The sequence below is a fragment of the Hypomesus nipponensis genome, chromosome 20 (assembly GCF_054491055.1).
Source record: "Hypomesus nipponensis isolate SF chromosome 20, ASM5449105v1, whole genome shotgun sequence".
In the NCBI taxonomy this organism is placed as follows: Eukaryota; Metazoa; Chordata; class Actinopteri; order Osmeriformes; family Osmeridae; genus Hypomesus; species Hypomesus nipponensis.
Genome location: NC_140380.1, coordinates 7,112,190 through 7,131,966, shown reverse-complemented (window position 1 = coordinate 7,131,966; position 19,777 = coordinate 7,112,190). Strand labels below are relative to the sequence as shown.

Below are 19,777 nucleotides of genomic sequence, written 5' to 3'. Positions count from 1 at the left end.
GCAGTGTATTTAATCGCCTTATGGTGACCTCCTTGAGATCCTCTCAGCATTAATGCGTTTCTTTCAGACTTCCGAGAACATTAGCGTCTTCTACAAGGCTTGCACTCGTCATGTTATGCAGTACACGTCGGTGAGTCATTCGTGCACATGAAGACCATCTCAGCAAACAGCCACAATGAGATGTTTGTGTGAAAAGTGGCCTTGCAGGTATGATGTAAGTGTTCAGCGCGAAAGCACACCGCAGCCTGTTCCATGTCATTTGTCGCACTTACAACGCACACTGTTAACAGCATCTACACGGCTATCAGAGGCAAAAACAAAAAAAGATGAAAACAGGCCAAGTGTTAACCCATGAATTTATTTGGCATGACTGATATCCTTTACAATATCACGTAATACAAATGTGATTTATGTCGCAGTTAAAATTTCTCATCAACTTACAAATTCCACAATGCATTCCACGCACATTGCTGACAGGCACTTAATGGCCACGTTATCCCTTTGGAGGTAAAAGGCTGGAGAAGGCAATGGGTTTAAAGTTAAAACCTGATGATAGTCCCTCGGCTGGGCTTGTTCCAGAGGTCCAAACAACCACATGAGCAGAGTAGTTCAACTCTGACCAATTCAAAATTGGCCAGTACATTAGCCAAGTCTGAAAGACTCAATTTACCGTTTCCTTTACTCAATGTATTTGGCAAGGGGTCGAATATTTATTTTGTGTACATAGTTTTATTAACCTGTGACGCAAATGACAAATTGTCATAATATTGGTTGCCTTCTTTTACAAGGTCTTTGATTACAAAGCTTATATAATGAACATAGAATAGAGGGTAAAAAGCTTGTTATCAAAGTTAATAAAGTAGGTAAACTGTTACTACACACACAGTAAAAATAGTAAAATATAATGTAAATTGGCTTTCTTACTGTGAAAATAAAAGATTAGATCAAAAATATATAACCAAGTCAAGCACTGAACAAAAAATGTAAATGGCCTTGGCACTGGTACGTGCAATGCGTCTTGGTGATTAAAGCACAGGGCAACTTAAAATCTAATTTAGTCAACAGGACAAGACTTTAAATATATATTTTGTCTGAATTGAAATGTGATGAGAATCAGCAAGCCTTGCGGTCCTTCGGCTTTCTATCTCTGTTGGTACAGATATCACATCACAAAAAGGCACGAGGCAGACCCGTTTTAAATCGGAAAATAACCATCTGGATAAGAGCACCCTCGCATCCCTTCCGTATTCAATTTACAGTTGAAATGGTTCACAATCAATCACATGAAAAGACAATGATAAGTTAACAGAGTTAGCCACACGCGTGTAGCATTGCAGCTAAATGTGGTACCTTTGTCTTAGTACCTCCATGAAAGAACACAAACTGTTATGAAAGTGTACAGGAATATGGAATCCTAGAGTGGCAAAATTCAGCATGTAAAATAACAGTTGCAACTGGACATGGAATGTATTTAACTTGTGGTTCACACCTGTCTTGTGACAAAAGTTAGCCTATTACTCATTAGCAGGTCACCCGTGAAAATGGACAATCTAGGGGCAGTCAACAATCTCTTGCAAATCCCTTGACGAACGATTCCTTCCGGATTGTTCCGTTCCTCTGATGACACGGCTAGATTAATCTCTGTGACTTTTGTTTACTTAGCAGACATGGACAACCAAATCTGTATCCACTGAGACAATCGGCACTTTTGTTTTGACAATAAAGCATTGTGCGTGTTCCGAGCTCATGGTTTACGGAGTGCAGTTGAGGAGGAGCGGGAACAACCACACAAGCTCTGAAAACCAGACTGATCTAATCAAAGTGTGTCTGTATTTAGGTTGACACAGCTAGACACCCTTTTTTGGTCTCCGTGCGGTATCGTGTGTCCTGAGACTTGACATGGTTGGAGCACATGCATTCGTGCATTCCTTCATCCAATAAGAGCAAAGGGTTTTGCAATCAGTGGCATGGAGAGTGTTTTTTTTTTTTTTTACACATGTTGGCTATTTAAGGCACACAAGAAATGATTTACCAATGCCTTGTCATGACATAGAGAACAGGGCTGAAAGGAAATGTCATTAAAAGACTGGCCTGACATGGGAAGAGGGCAGAGAGTGAGTCATCTGTTGTGTTGATCACAGTGCTGGTAGGGGCACTTCAGGAGGCTACAAAAGACGAGACGCGTTCCGGAATCTTCTTGCCATCCTCACTTTGGTGTTCTGATTTCAGTGACATAAAAAAATCCATAGGCAGGTCGGTGGAATCAATGAAAAAAAAAAAAAACCACTGCTAGTGGTGAGGACCTCTTAAAACGGAAAGAAAACTTATAATCTATTTGCGTAATAAGGGAGCCTGGCAAAGCTTACAATGGCAAGGGTTTGAATGTGGAAGGCCTACTGGAATCAAACTGGCAGAGCCAATCCTTTTCAGTCTCTTCCTCCAGTCTCCCCCACAGTCTCAGGCACGTGGTTATAACAGAACGCACCTTTTGGGCGTTTTCTTAGCGACGGGGTTAAGCACGGCGCGCACGGCATCCGCAAACACCTCCCTGACGCCTTCCTGCATCAGGGCCGAGCACTCGAGGTATTTGACGGCGCCGATCTGCTTGGCTAAAGCGTTGCCCTGCTGTATGGTGGTGGGAGCCAGACCGTGCTCCTTCAGCTTCTTCACAGCCTCCGTATCCCCCCGGAGGTCCTTCTTAGTGCCCACCAGCAGAACAGGAACCCCGGGGCAGTGGTGGGACACCTCGGGGTGCCACTTGTGTCGGACGTTGGCGTGGGAGGAGGGGCTGCCGATGGAGAAGCAGATGATGAAGACGTTGGTCTGCGGGTAGGAGAGGGTGCGCAGTCGGTCGTACTCCTCCTGGCCCGCCGTGTCCCACAGGTTGAGGCTGATGGCCCGGCCGTCGACGCTGATCTGGGCGCTGTAGTTGTCGAACACGGTGGGGATGTACTCCTCCGGGAAAGCGTTGGTCGTGTAGGAGATGAGCAGACAGGTCTTACCCACGGCACCATCGCCCACCACCACACATTTTATGGTCTGCATGGCGCCCACATCCACTAGGGCGACGAAGGTGCCTGCGTGAAGGGGTCGGAAAAGGGAGAGTCATGAGAAGAAGGCGTCATGCTCCTAATGTTGTGACGAGTCAAGTATCGTCACAAGATGTATAAGTATTAGTTACATTACCCATTCTCTATTACTGTATATTCACTCTTGATGATTCAGTATTCTTGTCAACATAAAACTAGTCAGCGACAAGAAAGTTAACATACAATCAGCACAGATATTAAATTGTTAACTCAACGGTAATTCATGGACTCTCCAACTTCGGCAAGTCGACCAACACTCAAGCTATGAGCGCTAATTCTGTACTGTACTACTTTAGTTAGCTATTCAAATCAGGCTAAACTCGCCGACTTGGCTAGAAAGCAAATGTTACAAAACGTATAGTTAAGCACATACTGCAGTAGTAAAGAAACACATACAGGGGCTGTGGTTTGCACGACACGACTGCAAAACAATACCTAGATAACTATAAACATTAACCAAATAAACTAACCAGTGAATGCTTGCTAGTTAGCCCGTATAAGCTAACTTAGCACGCGCTTGAGTTTCCGTAGCAGAGTGAACTTATGGCTACAAGCTAACAGCTAAGCTAAAAGCTAAACAGTAACATTTTTCCTCCAGTCAAATTAAACCCATCTGAAATAAGACGATAATACGAGCACAACTTACAGGGAAGTTTGTTAGTTAATCTCAATGTCCCATTAATTGAGGTCTCAACAGGTAAATTTCATAAATCACTCCACCGCCTTCTTGTTGTCTCGCGCCCTGTTTCGTTGTTTTAGAAGTTTGTCATCCGGGATTTTTTTCTGAAGCATTGTATTATGGTACATGTAGTGGCTGCACTTGTAACTTCAAGAGTGTGGGTTTCACAGTAAAAATTAAACATGAACACACAACATCATCACGATTTGCCAAAATAAGACTCGAAATTTGTATCAAAAACGTTCATTATTTTATTTGTTCGTCCAAAATGACAGTTATGACAAAATCCACATATATTTCAACAGAAGGCCATGCACTAAAGTGAACAATTCAAACCTACACCTACCTGCTCCAATCCCTTTACTCTCTTCCCCACACAGAAGTACAAACTTAAAAAATATTTTCTCCAAACAGCTTAGGATCCACTCTCCATCACATACTATAACTTCCATATTAACAAACATTCTGTTTATTTTCTCTGTGCACATGTGTTATTTGATCACAATTCCACAAGAATCGATCCATTAAATTTGATGAATAATTTAAATAAATTACATTAATGAATTTAAACCTTTTTTTTGCTATTTTAGTCAGGTATTTCTGAAGGGTGCTATACTTTCCATCTATACTAAGACCTAACAGCAAGGGCCGCGTTTCCCAGATTCGTTAAGAAGCTCTTAACGCTAAGAGCTTCTTAGGAGCGTTCTAAGAGCGTTCTAGAGCGCTCTTTTGTCTTTTTCACGAATAAGATGTACTACATATCAGGCAATTCCTTTGAGAAACACCTCATAAAAGTCTGCATATAAAAGACGGTGATTGTCTGTCCTGTCTGAGTGTGTTCAGACGTCTGCAAATCACTTCTACAGATGACTGGGGCACTGAGACGCAGGCCTCTTTGACCCTGAGATCCTTGGAATCATAGACCTGCTGTTCCTGTCTCTTCTCACAGCTGCAGCAGCGATGACTACACACTCGAGCTCTGGAGAGCGAGGTTGGGGAGAGAGCGAACTGAGGAGCCGGGGTGGAAGTTCAGCTGTTTGGAGACTCGCAGAGTGGATCTCGTCTCGGGCTTCACTTGGAGTTCCTTGTCCATCTCCCTGCCATTCGAGGGATTCGGTTGGAGCTCCTTGTCCCTCTCCCTGTCATTCGAGGGATTCGGTTGGAGCTCCTTGTCCATCTCCCTGTCATTCGAGGGATTCGGTTGAAGCTCCTTGTCCATCTCCCTGTCATTCGAGGGATTCGGTTGGAGCTCCTTGTCCCTCTCCCTGTCATTCGAGGGATTCGTTTGGAGCTCCTTGTCCCTCTCCCTGCCATTCGAGGGATTCAGCTGGTCCCTTTCTTTTGATTCTTCACTCGTTTGCTCCTTCGTGTGCTTTCTCTCTCTCTTTGTCTTCTCTCTCTTTCTTTCTTTCTCTTGTTTTGTTTTGGTGTCCCTTTCTGCTTCTCTTTCACTTTCCTTCTCGCTGCATATTCCTTTTTCACTTTCTTTGCCCTCCTCCTTCGCCTGTTCTTTCCCCTTTTCCGTTTTTACTTTCTCATTATCTTTGACTTTCTCCTTTACCTTCACCTTTTCCTTTTCTAGTCTGACTTTTTTGAACATGTGGTGAATTGGATTCCTTTTTTTTGTCTGCTCAGTATAGTCAGTCCCCTTTCTGATTGTTGAAAGTGCAGGGGATTGCACATTGACTTTCACAGGAAGGCGGCAAGGCAAAGCTGTCTCTGATGTGGTTTGGAGTCTGGGGATGGAAGATGGGCTAGCACAAGGAGCAGCAGAAGAGCCAGAAGAAGGGTTGGCATTGGGGGTGTCAGCATCGCCCAAAGCCCCTGTCCTAGTCCCTTTCCGCACTCCTGGAGTGGGCGGGGTCGGTGCCAGGTTTCTGTAGGAACGTAGGCCACTTACAAGCGTATGACAAACGACTGTGTCTCCCAAGAGTGGATACAGACCCTCCCATTCCAAAGATGGTCCTTCGGAAGGTTCTGAGGAAGCTGTGTCTTGCTGTGTCTGTGAGTTTGAGACTAGCTGCGTCGATTTGGGTCGACCTTCCAGGGACGGCTGGTCATCGTCTCCAGGTGGAGGCGTCTGGGCAGCCCTTGGCAGGACAGAGTCTGTGGGCTCAGGGGACAACTGAGGTTTTGTCCTTGGTGAGCCGGCACGGGGTGAGGCCTCCAAGTTTTCATTCATGTTTGTCTGCTGCAGGCTTTGTAATGGGCTGATGGCACGTGGCCTGCCTTCTGGGCTCCTCATGTTGCGACGGCTCCAAATATGCACGAGACTGCGCTCCAGTGAGCTCTCCAGGTCGTCTCCAGGACTGCCCCCGAGTCCAGCCCCCAAGACGGAGCAGGTGACGATGGAACGCCACCTCACAGTTCCGTCCTTCTCTCTCTCTGCTCCGTTCCTCGATGCCTTCTTCTCTTCCAGCAGCTTCCTTTTAGCATTCTCCTGAGAATCGCAACCGGAGAAGTGATCTACTTAAATCGGCCACATGATGCTAATGCTAACAACCATTTGACTACTTTGAATTGTTATACGAACCTCGACAGCTTTCTGAAAGCGAACATTGAAGGAATGGAAGATGTTACAGGCCTCCTCGAGCTTAAATGTGACGTCGTCCTCGCAGAAGAAGTCAACAAGGGATTGCTGGGCCTTCAGTAAGGCCTCAGCCTCCACCTCGGCTTCCTCCAGCCTCCCACTTGCCCTCTGAGGACACAGGACAAAATTTTAACCACCGATGCCTCACTGTCAGAAGACTCGCATCAGAAAATAGAAATCACACATCCACAGGACGTCCTAAAAACACGACAGTTAGTCGGTACGAACTGAAGACGTGGGAGCCTCGTTTTGGAATATCGTCCATTCTGGAATATCGTCCATTCTGGAATATCGTCCATTCTGGACGCTCTAACCTGGAAGAAGGGTTTCGTCTGCAGCAGGAGATCATGTTCTGTTTCAGTCCTTGAACGTAGAGCTGCTACTCGACTCTTCAGCTGAGACAGTTCTTCCTGCACTCCATCCACAGACAGTCTTAGGGTGGGAAAGGAGGAGAAAATAAGTGATTTTGGTCAGAAGTACAGTAAAGAACTCAGAACAAAAGTAAGTTACATGGACAGGACTAACATGACAACAAGAAAGAGACCAACAGACAGAACAGGGCAGCTAGAATACAATTCAGAAGGACAAAGCTATTGGACCCAAAAATACACAAAGGCCAAGAAACAACATCCATTTGTTTAAGTTTACAGTTAAGTCGCGTCTGAGTCCTTCGTCACATTTTTGTAATATTATGATCTGTCAAACAGAATAACAGAACCATCCTTTTTTTTCTTCACACATTTTAATGTAAATCTTTTGGACAAACTGAGTCAAGCTCGGTGTCCTGCATAGGAGCTGTTGCACTGACCTGGAGGCAGGCCCAACATGGCTCAGCTTCAGGGGAAAGGAGAGCAAGGCGGGGTCTTTCCTCGTAGCTTCCTGAGGGGAGGGGAAGACAGACAGAACACATCCTGTATAAAGCTGCCGTTTACCACAGAAGTATATAGAAGCACGTTTTTCACCTTCATTGTTAACTGTTTATTTGATGTATTTCCTTTTACCATGGCTACAAAATGGAGCAGGTTCATTCCTGGTTTGTTGGCTTTGGTGTCAGCTAGTTTCAGCAGCGAGGCGATGCGGAACCCAGCAGCATTTCCTGCGTACCCGCCCTGTTAATTAAAGTTTGATAGGGAGAATCAGATCCTGAAGAATTCGAATAACGACCACACTAATGGGCAGTTGGTCCAAGCGTACGAACTCACAGCGTTCATGTGGTTCCCTGCCCTCAGTACCAGACGGATGATGGAATGCAACTCTGGACACCTCAGAAGCTCTGGAAAAGACAGAGACGTAGGGCGGGCCTGTTATGAAGGCCCGTCATATCACCTGTGGTTGAGCTGTTCACAGTGCTTTTGTCAAGTGTAGAGCTGACACAAATCGGTTCCTGTTGCATGTAATCCGAGTGCCAATGGCATAACTCCGCTTCTCTGACTCCCCTACCTGTGGCTGCAGTTACCAGGCAACGCGCCGATTCACACAGTGCAGTCAAGGTGGGGTCAAACTCTTGCTGTAGAATCATGGCATCCAGATGCAAGCGATAACTAAACAAACAACAGCAAAGACAGACGATGAAAAAGGAGGAATATGGGGTGTTGAACTGCCGAGGCACTGACTGAAAGAGGTTTAGCAGGAAGAGCAGCAGGGGGTTCCCACCTTGGCACCTCCACTAACAGCAGCATGAAGAGGTCTGCCTCCCCCAGCTGACTGGGATCCCCTCCGTAGCTTCTCAGGCGCCTCTCCTACGGAGCATGTGCAAAGGTTGAGGAAGAGATCGGGAGGGTAGGCCGTGGTACTTGAACAGATGCAACTGGATAGGTCTTGATGTTTTGACAGATGCGTTGAGGTAGGCCTCGGTGTTTTGGACGGACACACCCGGCTAGGCTTTGATATTCCGAAAGAGAGAATTCTACAGTACCTCCTCTGAATCGGGCAGCAGTTTGCTGAGTTCACTGAGCTTCTCACTTCCGTAGCGCTGACTGGAACCCTGCTTGATATCCTCCACAATCTCCTTGACTGCACTGTTAACAGGAGACAACATCAGACAATGGACATTCAGTAAATCATAGACAAACACACGGGAATCTGAGCTACTTTTACGGCGATATTGTTATCACTGTGAAAGGATGAAACGACTGGTATTGTTTACCGGCTTGATTGAGGACGACCAAACCTTTCTCACCTCTTGAACTGCCGGAGGAAGATACCTACATTCATGCTGCGCTTTCCATCAAGAATTGATACCTACAGACGACCACAAAGAACAGCAGTCAGAACAAAAACAATCAGCGTACACCTCAATTACTCTTTTACTGTTGATTTGGTAATACATGTATTAAAACCTCATAATGTTTCATGATTATCACAATCGATCGGTATGTTACCGATTATTGAAACAATAAAGAGACTGGCCTGTTTGGCACGTGGTGGAGAACCGAGTGGTCGGAGACCGTGGCACGCGTCCGACCCTCTCTTGTGGGTGCGAGACCTCGTCTGGCCGAACAGCTCGTTCAGAGAGCTCAGGTCGATGGGAAACTCGTCCGGAGCGGTCCAAACACTAAGCCGCCCTTCCACCTTCTCTTTAGGGATGAGGTCCCAGTTCAAGTTCCGCAGCTGCGGGGCACCATGACGGGTCGGGGGGCTCGAGGGCAGGGGAGGAGGTGGGGGTGGGGGGGATGTGGGTGGTGGAGGAGGGAGAGACATAGGTGGGGGTGGGGGAGAAGGGGGAGACCCGGGTGGGGGTGGGGTTGGAGACACAGATGGGGGAGGGGGTGTCGAGGCCATGGGTGCCAAGTGAGAGGACAGCTCAAAGGATGAATCCGTGGGATGTCGCTTCACATCCAAGGTCGCAGGAGTGTCATTGAGAGGCTAGGGCACAGCATGAAAGGAATTGAGCAGTCCCATAGAGAATCCACAAAAACGTTTGCAATTATAACTTTAGTATCCACAGACAAAATACAGTACCAAAAGCTTTGATGATGCTATCACACACAAATTATCTCAATATGTTTGCCCATACAATGTATGGGGCTACAGGTCAATGTTGAATTTATGTTATAAAGTTAAAAGTTGCATGTACTTCTACAGTCACGATACCTTAACCGACGATAATGTGCATACTTGAGGTTTAACTAAGTCCACAGCGTTAATAGATGATCACAGGTAAAATTATTAGTGTTCCCAAGAAAGATCATCTAATAAACAGGCAACATTTCTCTATTTCCATAATTTAGGCTGACACTTACCATTCAAAAAGCGAAAATAGTAACCATTTTAAAAGTAAAAATTAAAGTATTGACGCTTTAACAATTGCTGGTCTAAAGAAGAAAGTGTTCTCCCTGAAGCGATTTAGATCGCGCAAACTAGTAATTGGTAATTCTATAACTTAAACTTACATTTGGGAATCCGTAATACCTCCAACGACGACATTAAAATGTTCTGAAAATAATTGTATTCCATGCATTACACTCTTTGTCGTTAAGTAATTCTACATTGATTCAGACTTGTGCAAGTTTGTCGATATACTCTTACAAAGCATTCTATATATTTATAACTTCTATCAGCATGTGACCGAGAGTGCCTGCACTGATGTAAACGACTCCTCCTAGCCACTGGAATTGGGAGGCAGAACGGTAGGCTACAGAAATCTTATCTTTTTCTCTGGGAAACAAATAACATCAACATCTTGATTACCTTGATCCGCTCAAAATTCCAAAGCAATTCAGAACCATCGATTGAGCAACACTTGGTTGAGCAAGAAATTGCCGAACACAAGACGTTTATCAGATTCAAACCTATGAGTACTCATAAGCAAATGTACTGGTTTGTATTACAGACTTTTGTAATATGTGTGTTGTTGAATTTTAAGTAAATGAAACCTCTAAAAACAAATGCATAGACAGTATATTGGATCTGGTTGCCTGCTGTGAAGCATTCAATACAAGTGGGCTCAGTAAAGTCACTGAGAATAGCCTATTGACATAGCATCCTCCCCTAGTCATCATCAGCTAACATTTATCCCAGGAGAACAGTATTTTCAGATAACAGGCTGGCACAAAAGAAGCCTAACTATAGATATGATAAAGGACACTTTTCCCAACAGCCATGGACTTTAGTGATATTACAACGCAACAGTTAGATTTCACCGGTCTTACATCTACTCCAATGGCTTACAAGTTCACATCCTTATCAGATTTTCCGCTGTGAAATTTGTTCTCAGACAGAAACTGTTCCCCACTCCCTAAGACTTCCTTCTTGTAAGATATTTACAAGCAAAAGTAAAAAAAAAAAGGTTCATGATTTATATCTCCTCCACATTTCAGAGCCCCGTCTCTCAAATGGTCTTTAAACATAGCCAGAGTAAACCAGCTCAGGAAACGAACTCTCTTAATTCAATACAGACGCATTAGCACTCCTGGTGTAGAATTCTAGGAAATGCCTCTGTGCTGGGTAACAGAAACAAGGCCATAAATAAACAAGCTTAGAGATACATCACTGTAGACACATTTTGTGCTCAACAGCATATAATATATTACTCTACACTGTAGTAAGTAGCAAAAACTGTGACTATAGTGTAGTCACTGTAGTTGATTAATGGTGGAGTACTAACGAATGGCTGTATGGTCTGTTTGACTTGTTGTTAGGGTCTGAGGAACCCTATTTGAACAGATCATTGATAAAGATCAAGAAAACAATCGAAACATTTGTAGAAAACATTCGATTTTCATAGACAAAATAATTTTGTTTTGCAACACCGAGTTAAAGAGGACATAATCCAACAACAAAATTCGTTCACAGTCAAGTCTTATGTCCACCAAAATATTTTTAAGAGAATAACTCCTAAATACCTTTCAAGTCAGTTCTATGACAAGCCGTAGCTTCTGTTGAATGGATTATCCCTCTTGTCCGTGTGCACCGCAGTGCTTTCCATGGGATGAGCCAACAACATCCGTTTGACAGTCAGATCTGCCCTGAGGGCCAAGGACCTGGAAACAGGAGCTGGCGTTAAGAGTTGAGTTGTGGTGAGGAGGATCCCACAGTGCGTCTCATGGAGAAGAAGGAGGTCACCAACCTGAGATTAGGTCATTGTTCACATACCCCCAGCCATCACAAAGCAGACTGGGAAACAAAGGCCCGGTATTGACGATCTTGAGAATTTCACCCCTTACGTCAATTGCTGTATTGGTGAAAAGGTAAAGACATGTTATACATCTACATATAATTTGATCGCAATCGTATTGTGTGAGGAACATCTGCAGTCCCTACCCTATATCAGGGGTGGAAGACAACTGAATTATCAAGCGATTTTTAATTCCCAACTGCCATTAAACATATGATTTTCCATAGTTGTCCAGGCTTGTTGTGGACTATCAGGGATATTGCTATTGATTCTCTTTATATGGGGGGAAAAAACAATGCCATTTAAAGTAAAGTACAGTACATGCAGTATCTTATGCAGGTAGTCTGGTAGATCTTAAACTAGGCACCTTTTCCTTGTGGTTGATTCTCTTTTAAATTGGGTATAAAAGAGCTGGAGCAGGACTCAGCCGGTGTAAATTATACATGTTAGTGCATCCGTCTCTTTGGTCTGAAACGAGAATGAAAGAGACTAATAGAGAGGGGGTGGGTGGAGGGGGGAGAGGTGGGGGGAGATACACAGAGGAGGTTGAGAGAGAGAGACACAGAGACAGAGAGAGAGAGAGACAGAGACACAGAGAGAGAGAGAGAGAGAGAGAGAGAGAGAGAGAGAGAGATAGAGAGAGAGAGAGAGAGAGAGAGGATGAGGTGTAGAAGGTTTTGACATTCCGGCTATTGTTGTCATGCAGATAACATGAGGACGTTTAGTTGTTGTGTTCTAGATTCCAGCCCTCTTAATAAGCTTTCAGCTTCACACACACACACACACACACACACACACACATACACACACACCCCACCCATCAACACACACACACACACTTGCACATTTAATATAACATATTTTTAATCTTTCTGCTCAAACAAAAAATAACCCAATCACAATATCAGGGGCGATTCTAGGATCAGACCTTTAGGGGTGCTCAGCCCCCAATGAGAATGTGACATGAATACAGTGCCTTGCAAAAATGTTAAACCCCCTTGCTAATAAATCCCTAATTTCACTGGATAACAATTAATACATTGATGTATTATTATGCAAAATATTGAATGAATGAAAAAACATAGGATGGCCCTTTCTTCATGAACTACCAGCATCAAATGATGCTGAAACAATAATAATTTGTCTTAAAATAATTTTTAGGGGTGCTGAGATGAAATTTAGGGGTGCTTGAGAGAAGGGTCTAAAATCGCCACTGGACAATATCTCCATGCCAACGCTCAATCCTCAGTCCAATTGATTGACTACTGAGCTATTATTGAAAATGTGAACTTAGTTTAACCCTAAAACTAAACGAGGTGCCCTCTTCTTTGTCTATGCACCCTGAATAGACAGTGAGGATGTTTGTAGATTTGTCTTTTCCACCCAAGCCTCAGTGCTGTGGTGCAGTCCCAAGATGGAGCCAGAAACCATATCTTCCTCATGAGCTTTTAACCCCTATCTTCACCTCCCCCCCCCTAGTGGCGTAGACAGGTATGACACAGATACAGATGCAGCAGAGTATCTTCGTTGATGTGAGTAAGTCATCGACCCTGCCCAGCCTTCACTCTGAAACCCCTCCCATTGTTGTGGTAGATCTTCTCCTTTGAAATTTGTTGTTTCATTTATTAATCTTACTCATTTACCAACAGATTCCTACTGTGTGCGTCTCATTCACTATGGAGAGGCAGATTGGACGGTTTTGCCATGGGAACGTTGGTGTCAGGGACGCAAGACAGGGGATCTCAACGTGCCTCGTCCGCCTGCTGACTTGTTGCCTCGCTGCCTCGTCCGCTGCCTCGCCTGCATTCCTGATGCACTCAATAACATGTCGAAAGAAAGAAGGAAATTGCCTCCGGAAAAAAATGTCAGGCAAAAAACTAACACTGGCTGCCATTGCTTTTGTCCTACGTCAACCCTCCCAGGCACGAATTCCAGCACGCTACATTTTATAGACGTATAAAATGTGTATTTCCAGAACAAATTATAACCCCTCACAATGGTTATTCATGAACATGAATACACAAATGGAATTTCTCAGTTAATGTGTCTATCATAATGTGTTACTTGATGTTGCTCAGTCATCCGCCCTAAGGATATTTGCACACTGTTCATAGTTGGGATTAATTAAACTGCCCATCACAACAGCACAGTTACACTGTATTCTTTAAATAAACCAACTATAATATTTGTTTCTTACATACTACAGCTCAGACATAGAGTAAGGATAGTGTACAGAAACCAACAAACCCGAGTGAGAAACAACCTGCTACTTCCTGCAAGTCAGATGCCATCTTTCAGGTGTTGTTTGACAGGCGCTACCTGTTTTTTGTTGTGTCTACATATTGTTCCCTATATGAACTTGAGGGGACTTAAACGACTGCCCTGTACAAGCAGAAGTAGAATATATCTCCAGAACAGGCCAGGCAGAGCATCACCAGAAGGGATGCTCAGCACCTGGTCGTGTCTGAGTCGCAGACTCAAAGAAGTCATTGAATGCAAATGATATGCGGCAATGTACTAAACGTGACTACTTTCATTTATATATAATTTTCTGCGTCCCACACGTAATGGCGCCCTGTATGCACAATGTATAAATGGTTTCATTTCTACATGTGGAAACCAAAATGTAAGAAAGTATCCTTTACTAAAACATGAGAATGTGCGCTTGGGCCACTTGTGAATGAGATGATTACAAATCTAAAACTGTGGAGTACCGAGGAAACTGCCTCAGTCTCAAATATGATAATGGGCACTGGTCTTGGCGCGCATGATCTGCCTTCGCTTTCTGTCTTTTACTAAGCTTACTTCTAAGGAAAGTGCTACACAAACAGAGAAAGATCAGAATGTACCTTTCCTGTACCTCACTACAACCCTGCCGTCGGCACAGCCCATGTCATCGATCACAACACTCATACATAGCACACATAGCTTTCATACGGTAGTGGTTTGGTTTAGATCTGGAACGGTGATTGCAAATGCCGAGGATTCTCACAATAGCTCCCAAAGGGCTACATTATGACAGGGGGGGGGGGAGAGATTGTACAGGGAACCACACGGGTCGTCCTGAAGAGTTGGAGAGGTGTACAGTGGGGCTGGGGTAGGGATTAAGATGGGGTGGAGAGAGGACAGGGGCTGGGTTTAGAGGTTGAGTTGTACAGTGTGAGGTGGTGGCTGAGGGGGCGGGGGGGGGGGACGGGGGACGGGGGAGGGCAGGTTTGAAGCTGGCAAGCATATAATAATGATGTTGTTTTATGTAAACCATGGCTGACTCGTGCTGATTGGAACCAGCTATGACTGCAGGGAACTTGTCTCATAAATTCACTCCTGTTTGTGTTCGCGCCTTTGTGATTTTTTTTCACTGCAGCATGTTTGCAGTGCTGTCAGCATGTACTTCACAGTAATGGCGTGACATCTTTTCAAATGCTTTATTGTATTAAATATCATCTTATATCATTATTTTATATAGAAATATCTTGAACTGGTGCCTCAGACCGAGTTTTGGAAACCCGTCTTTAGTGAATGATTGCACTATTTTGACAGGTTCGACTTTGAGGTGCTTATCTGAAGATCACATTTGTATCAGTTGATGGAGCAGTGCTTGGTTTTGCAGTAAATCGTTTTGAAAGGAGGCAGCACCCCCTGACTAACAATGGTTGTTAGAGTGCAACGACCAAGTACGGAAATCAGGTCTCTCTGGATTCTTTGCACCCCTCATGCCAGAACAATATGTGACATGAAGAATGTTCTCCTGTCTTATCTAAAACAATAAACAAAAAAGCTCCAACATGGAGGGGCGGTGCCATTGTGTTTGTTTGAGTGAGGAAAGAGGACACTTTAAGATCTGTTCTTGCAGGTGCAACAATCTTCTAAGAGAGAGACAGGCACTTCTGAGCAGGGCGCCCAAAGCAGGATCTACCACTGACCGACTGGTAAGTGCTGTTCGTGTTCCACCGAGAGTTATTCTGCACCATTTGAGACATTTTCATCATGGCCTTAAGTTAAAAGGTGTAATTGTTTCCCTGGCAGAGCTGCAGGTTAATATATGCATGATGTCGATATACATATATATATATATATATATATATATATATTATATTCCGAATTATATTGCTTGGGTGCTGGCACTGAAACTGTTGGCATCGAAGCAGGAATGTAGTTTTCTACTGTGTGTGTGTGTGCGTGCTCGTGTGTAAACGAGAGACAGTGAAGGACAAACAGTTAAAGTGAAAGTATGTGTGAAGGCAAGCATGCATACAGTACTTGGTTTCCTTTGGTTTCCGCAACAAATTAGCAATTTCCAGCCCTCTGTGATTTCATAAAAAGCCCTGATATAAATGAGGTGTGAAGCTTTAGATAAGGCCGGTGACTTCCTGATGGTTAACTATGTGTGTATTTATTTACATATTTCTTAGCGTACGTAACAACATAGCCCTCGCAAAAATTTGTGAACGGCCACAGATTTCTGTTCCAACAGTCTGGTTGGACACACAAAGATCTGCATCATGTCAACTGGTAAGTTGAGCTCTACTGGAATGGCACATTCCTATTTAGAACAACATTGCATTATCAAATATTGCATCCATGATTGTTTTGCTCCAAAAGTGAACAGACAGCAGGTGCTACGGACCACCAAGGTGCGGACTTTGATGAAGGGAGATGGCAGTTGGATTCGTGCAGTCACAGAACCAAACCAGCAGGAAGACAGCCCACGGTAACCCATGGACACCCGCCCCCCAACCCCCCCCCCCCCCAACCCCTCCCCCCCTTACCCAGTCAAGTGATGTCACCTAATCGATCTAATGTGCTTCGATTTTCCCCAAGAAAACCAGAGATTCCCAAGAAACCCATTGAGTTGTCTTCTGTTGAATTCAGCCCTGTCACCTCTCCCACTGCACTGACCTTGCCCTCTCCCACAAAGAGAACAAATGACCAAGCAGTGGGTGTTGACCCCCCAACCCCTGAAGCCAGGTGAGAGAGGAACGACATTGGATGGAATTAAATGATGATGAAAGAATGCTATCGTATTTCGTGTTCACTATGCACTGTTATTTATAGTTCAGGGACAAGGGCTATCAGACCCCTTGCAGCCAAGCAGAATTCTTATGTCCTTTCAGCTGCAAAGAAATTTGAGTGAGTATATCGTCTTTGATGGAGTGGTGGTAATTATCACTGTTAATTTGATATACTGTATTTGTGCAGTGGCAAAACAGGAAAAACAAGTTGTTTCAGTCGAAACTAAGAAACCCAATAATGGATTAGGATTTAAACTGGGCTATGTGTCTTTCTGAATTCACCCTATTCATTGTATTTTCTCTGACCAATATTGATATTTAAACGTGGACCTTTTGGTCTCATTCCACTGTGCTATATGATTTAACACGGATCATTTCATTTTGTCATTATGTCTTTTTTATCTATCTAATAGGTCCATAGCTGCTCCTGTAAGTCCACCATTCAGAAGAGTTCCCTCAACTAAAAGGTAATTGTTTTTTGTTTTACCGTTCTTCAAATACTACTCTGTGTGCTTTTCCCCCCCCCCCTCTCTCTCTCTCTCTCTCTTTCTCTTTCTCTTTCTCTCTCTTTCTCTCTCTTTGTCTCTCTCTCTCTCGCCCTCTCTCTGTCTCACTCTCTCTCTCTGTCATTCATTTTCCCCCCACTGATTAAAAGTCTGATCATGTCTCATTTCCAACTGCATCTGTCTCTCCCTCCTCAGTGAGAGTGTGACCACAGCTAGTGAGGCCGTGCCCGCCTCAACAGAGGCCCAGGTTGTCGGGGAGCAATCTGCTCCAGAGGTATCAGTCGAGTCTGGGTGAGCCCCTCCCACAGTGCACTTTGATATCATGTCCATCAAAGGTCATTTTCATCTTTTGGGAGGCACGGTTGTAATGAGGAATACATTTGTTCTGGTTGGAAACGTAGGAGTGAGAAGACTACTAACATACATGGCCAAGATGGCCAATCAACCGATGCACCAGCTGTGAATTCAGAGGGAGATTCGCCCAAGGAAGCCGCGGATGAGAAGCCCGATAATGAAGCAGGGATTGCTGGCGCACCAGAGAGGTGTCCTGATGATCCAGCGTCTGCTGAACCTGTGAAGGAGGTCGCTACGGAAAGCTCTTCTGAGACGACCACAGAACCGACTGCGGAACCCACAGTAGAACCCACGGCGGAGCCTGCCGTGGAACCAGCAAGCGATGTGAAAGAGGAACCTGTTGCAGAATCTGCTGCGGTGGCAGAATCTTTAAGCGAACCATTAACTGCAGGATCCACCGAGGAACTTCCCATCGAACATGACACAAACAACGACAAAGACCCTACACCTGCATTGACGTCACACGTTGAAGGGGAAGAGGAATCTACACAGGAATCTGCGGAAATATGTACACATGCAGAAAAACCTGTTATGGAGACCTCAGAAAAATCCTTCAATGAAGAGCCTGTGTCTGAGCCTCTTGCTCCCAGTGTTGAGCTTGCAATGGAGTCAACCACTGAAAGTACTGGCGACTCTGCCGCTGTCTGTTCTGTTGAGGAAACTGCCGAGCCTGATAAGGAGCCGGCAGCTGAACCTGCAGTACAGCTTGAACAGAAATTGACCTCGGAGTCTCAACCTGCAGTTGAACTTGCATCTGAACCTGAAGTGAAATCTAAAGTTCAGCCTGTAGTTGAACCAGCAGTTGAACCTGCTTCTGAACCAGCAGCTGAACCTGCTTCTGAACCAACAGCTGATCCTGCTTCTGAACCAGTAGTTGAACCAACAGCTGAATCTGCATCTGAACCTGCAGCTGAACCTGCTTCTGAACCAGCAGCTGAACCAGCAGTTGAACCTGCAGCTGAACCTGCTTCTGAACCAGCAGATGAACCAGCAGTTGAACCAGCAGCTGAACCAGCAGCTGGACCAGCAGCTGAACTTGCTTCTGAACCAGCAGCTGAACCAGCAGTTGAACCTGCAGCCAAACCTGCTTCTGAACCAGCAGATGAACCAGCAGCTGGACCAGCAGCTGAATCTACAGTTGAACCAGCAGCTGAACCAGCAGCTGAACCAACAGCTGGACCAGCAGCTGAACCTACAGGTGAACTTGCATCTGAACCTGTTGTGGCAGCCAAAGAAGAACCTGTTGAAGTCGAGGAGTCAGTTATTGAACCCGCCATTACGTCTTCTGTTCAAGCACCTATTGAGGTTGTACAGGAGCCATCTGTTGGGTCGGCCATGGAACTGGATGAGGCATTAGATGAGAGAGTATCTTCCACTGAAGTGGTTGCCACTGATGTTATTTCTGAAGCTTCCGTGGAAAGTGTGGGACCTACAGTGGAATCTGCAAAAGAATGCTCCAATGAATCAGAATCTGGTCAAGAGAGTAAAAAAAACAGCACTGAAGAAACGTAAGTTATAATCTCGTATGTGTTTTATCAAGATGCTGGCATGTCAGTATTGTCAATCTTTGTGTTTACTATTTGTTTATGTTCAATGAAAAACACATGATAGCAGACTAGAGTCATGTAAACATTCATTGCATATTCCCAGGCCAAAATATCATGATAGTTTGGTCCCTGTGTAAACCAGATTTTGTATTGCTAATTCATGTTGTAAATTCCTTTGCAGTCAGGCAACTGAACCAGTAGTGAATTTAGTTACAGTCCACTCTCTACGCCATACTGTGTGAGTGATCTTACTCTGTTGTCCTCCATTACTGAACTGAAAATAAATTCCTTTGCAATGAGGTAAGTTTTACCAATGTGAATGCTTGGAATCAATTAAAGATACTCCTTTTGTGAACTTTCCCTTCCAAATGCAGGAATGGCACGGCCATCTGTTCATACTGTGATACCCCAATTGATGGTACTATCAAGATTACGATCAATTCCCCCCCCATGTACAGCCATCCAGACTGTTTCAAGGTACCCCAATCCTCTTCACCTTCCCCTGGTTTGAATATAATCTACTGGGAACATTATGCCCTTTGTTTTTGCTGATGGACCTAACAATTTTGTGGCGCCCTGCTAATTAAATTCCTCCTTCCATCCTGCAGTGTGGAGTTTGCAGCCTGGCCTTGGGAGACCTGAAGACCGCCATGTTTTTGCATGGACAGGTGATCCACTGTAATGGCTGCTTCTCAAAAACTACTTAAAGAGGAGTTCGAGATCAACCGTTGTAAGGCTGTAATTTGTGCCAGTTCTAAATGCTTTTAGAACCATATGTTAAGTTTCTTTTTTTCCCCTTCTCCACGAGAGCTGGCTTCAATATAGTCCCCCTCGCAATCGAGCTTTCTTCTCTTCTTTTCCCAATGTGACAATGTTATGAGAAT

At 44.5% G+C, this 19,777-nt stretch overlaps 3 protein-coding genes across 3 annotated transcripts; 1 reads left to right on the top strand and 2 right to left on the bottom strand.

Moving 5' to 3' along the window:
• Positions 1-338: 338 nt before the first annotated feature.
• LOC146246155 (rho-related GTP-binding protein RhoG-like) lies at positions 339-3,892 on the bottom strand. Its single transcript, XM_084683557.1, has 2 exons — positions 3,736-3,892; positions 339-3,077 (listed from the first exon to the last, which is right to left on the bottom strand). The coding sequence occupies exon 2, from the start codon at positions 3,043-3,045 to the stop codon at positions 2,470-2,472; it is 576 nt and encodes a 191-aa protein (XP_084539683.1). The 5' UTR covers positions 3,046-3,077; positions 3,736-3,892; the 3' UTR covers positions 339-2,469.
• An 840-nt stretch (positions 3,893-4,732) lies between these two features.
• Positions 4,733-9,784, bottom strand: LOC146246154 (uncharacterized). The gene is made up of 12 exons (XM_084683449.1): positions 9,770-9,784; positions 8,768-8,968; positions 8,538-8,599; positions 8,274-8,376; positions 8,012-8,097; positions 7,799-7,899; positions 7,561-7,631; positions 7,360-7,467; positions 7,167-7,237; positions 6,673-6,790; positions 6,302-6,466; positions 4,733-6,208 (listed from the first exon to the last, which is right to left on the bottom strand). Exons 1-12 carry the CDS (start codon positions 9,782-9,784, stop codon positions 4,733-4,735), a joined length of 2,577 nt encoding a protein of 858 aa, XP_084539575.1.
• Positions 9,785-15,970: 6,186 nt separating this feature from the next.
• Positions 15,971-19,769, top strand: LOC146246153 (uncharacterized). Its single transcript, XM_084684088.1, has 9 exons — positions 15,971-16,185; positions 16,296-16,442; positions 16,530-16,604; positions 16,900-16,953; positions 17,188-17,283; positions 17,394-18,854; positions 19,075-19,131; positions 19,268-19,370; positions 19,502-19,769. Exons 1-9 carry the CDS (start codon positions 15,977-15,979, stop codon positions 19,598-19,600), a joined length of 2,301 nt encoding a protein of 766 aa, XP_084540214.1. The 5' UTR covers positions 15,971-15,976; the 3' UTR covers positions 19,601-19,769.
• Positions 19,770-19,777: the final 8 nt, after the last annotated feature.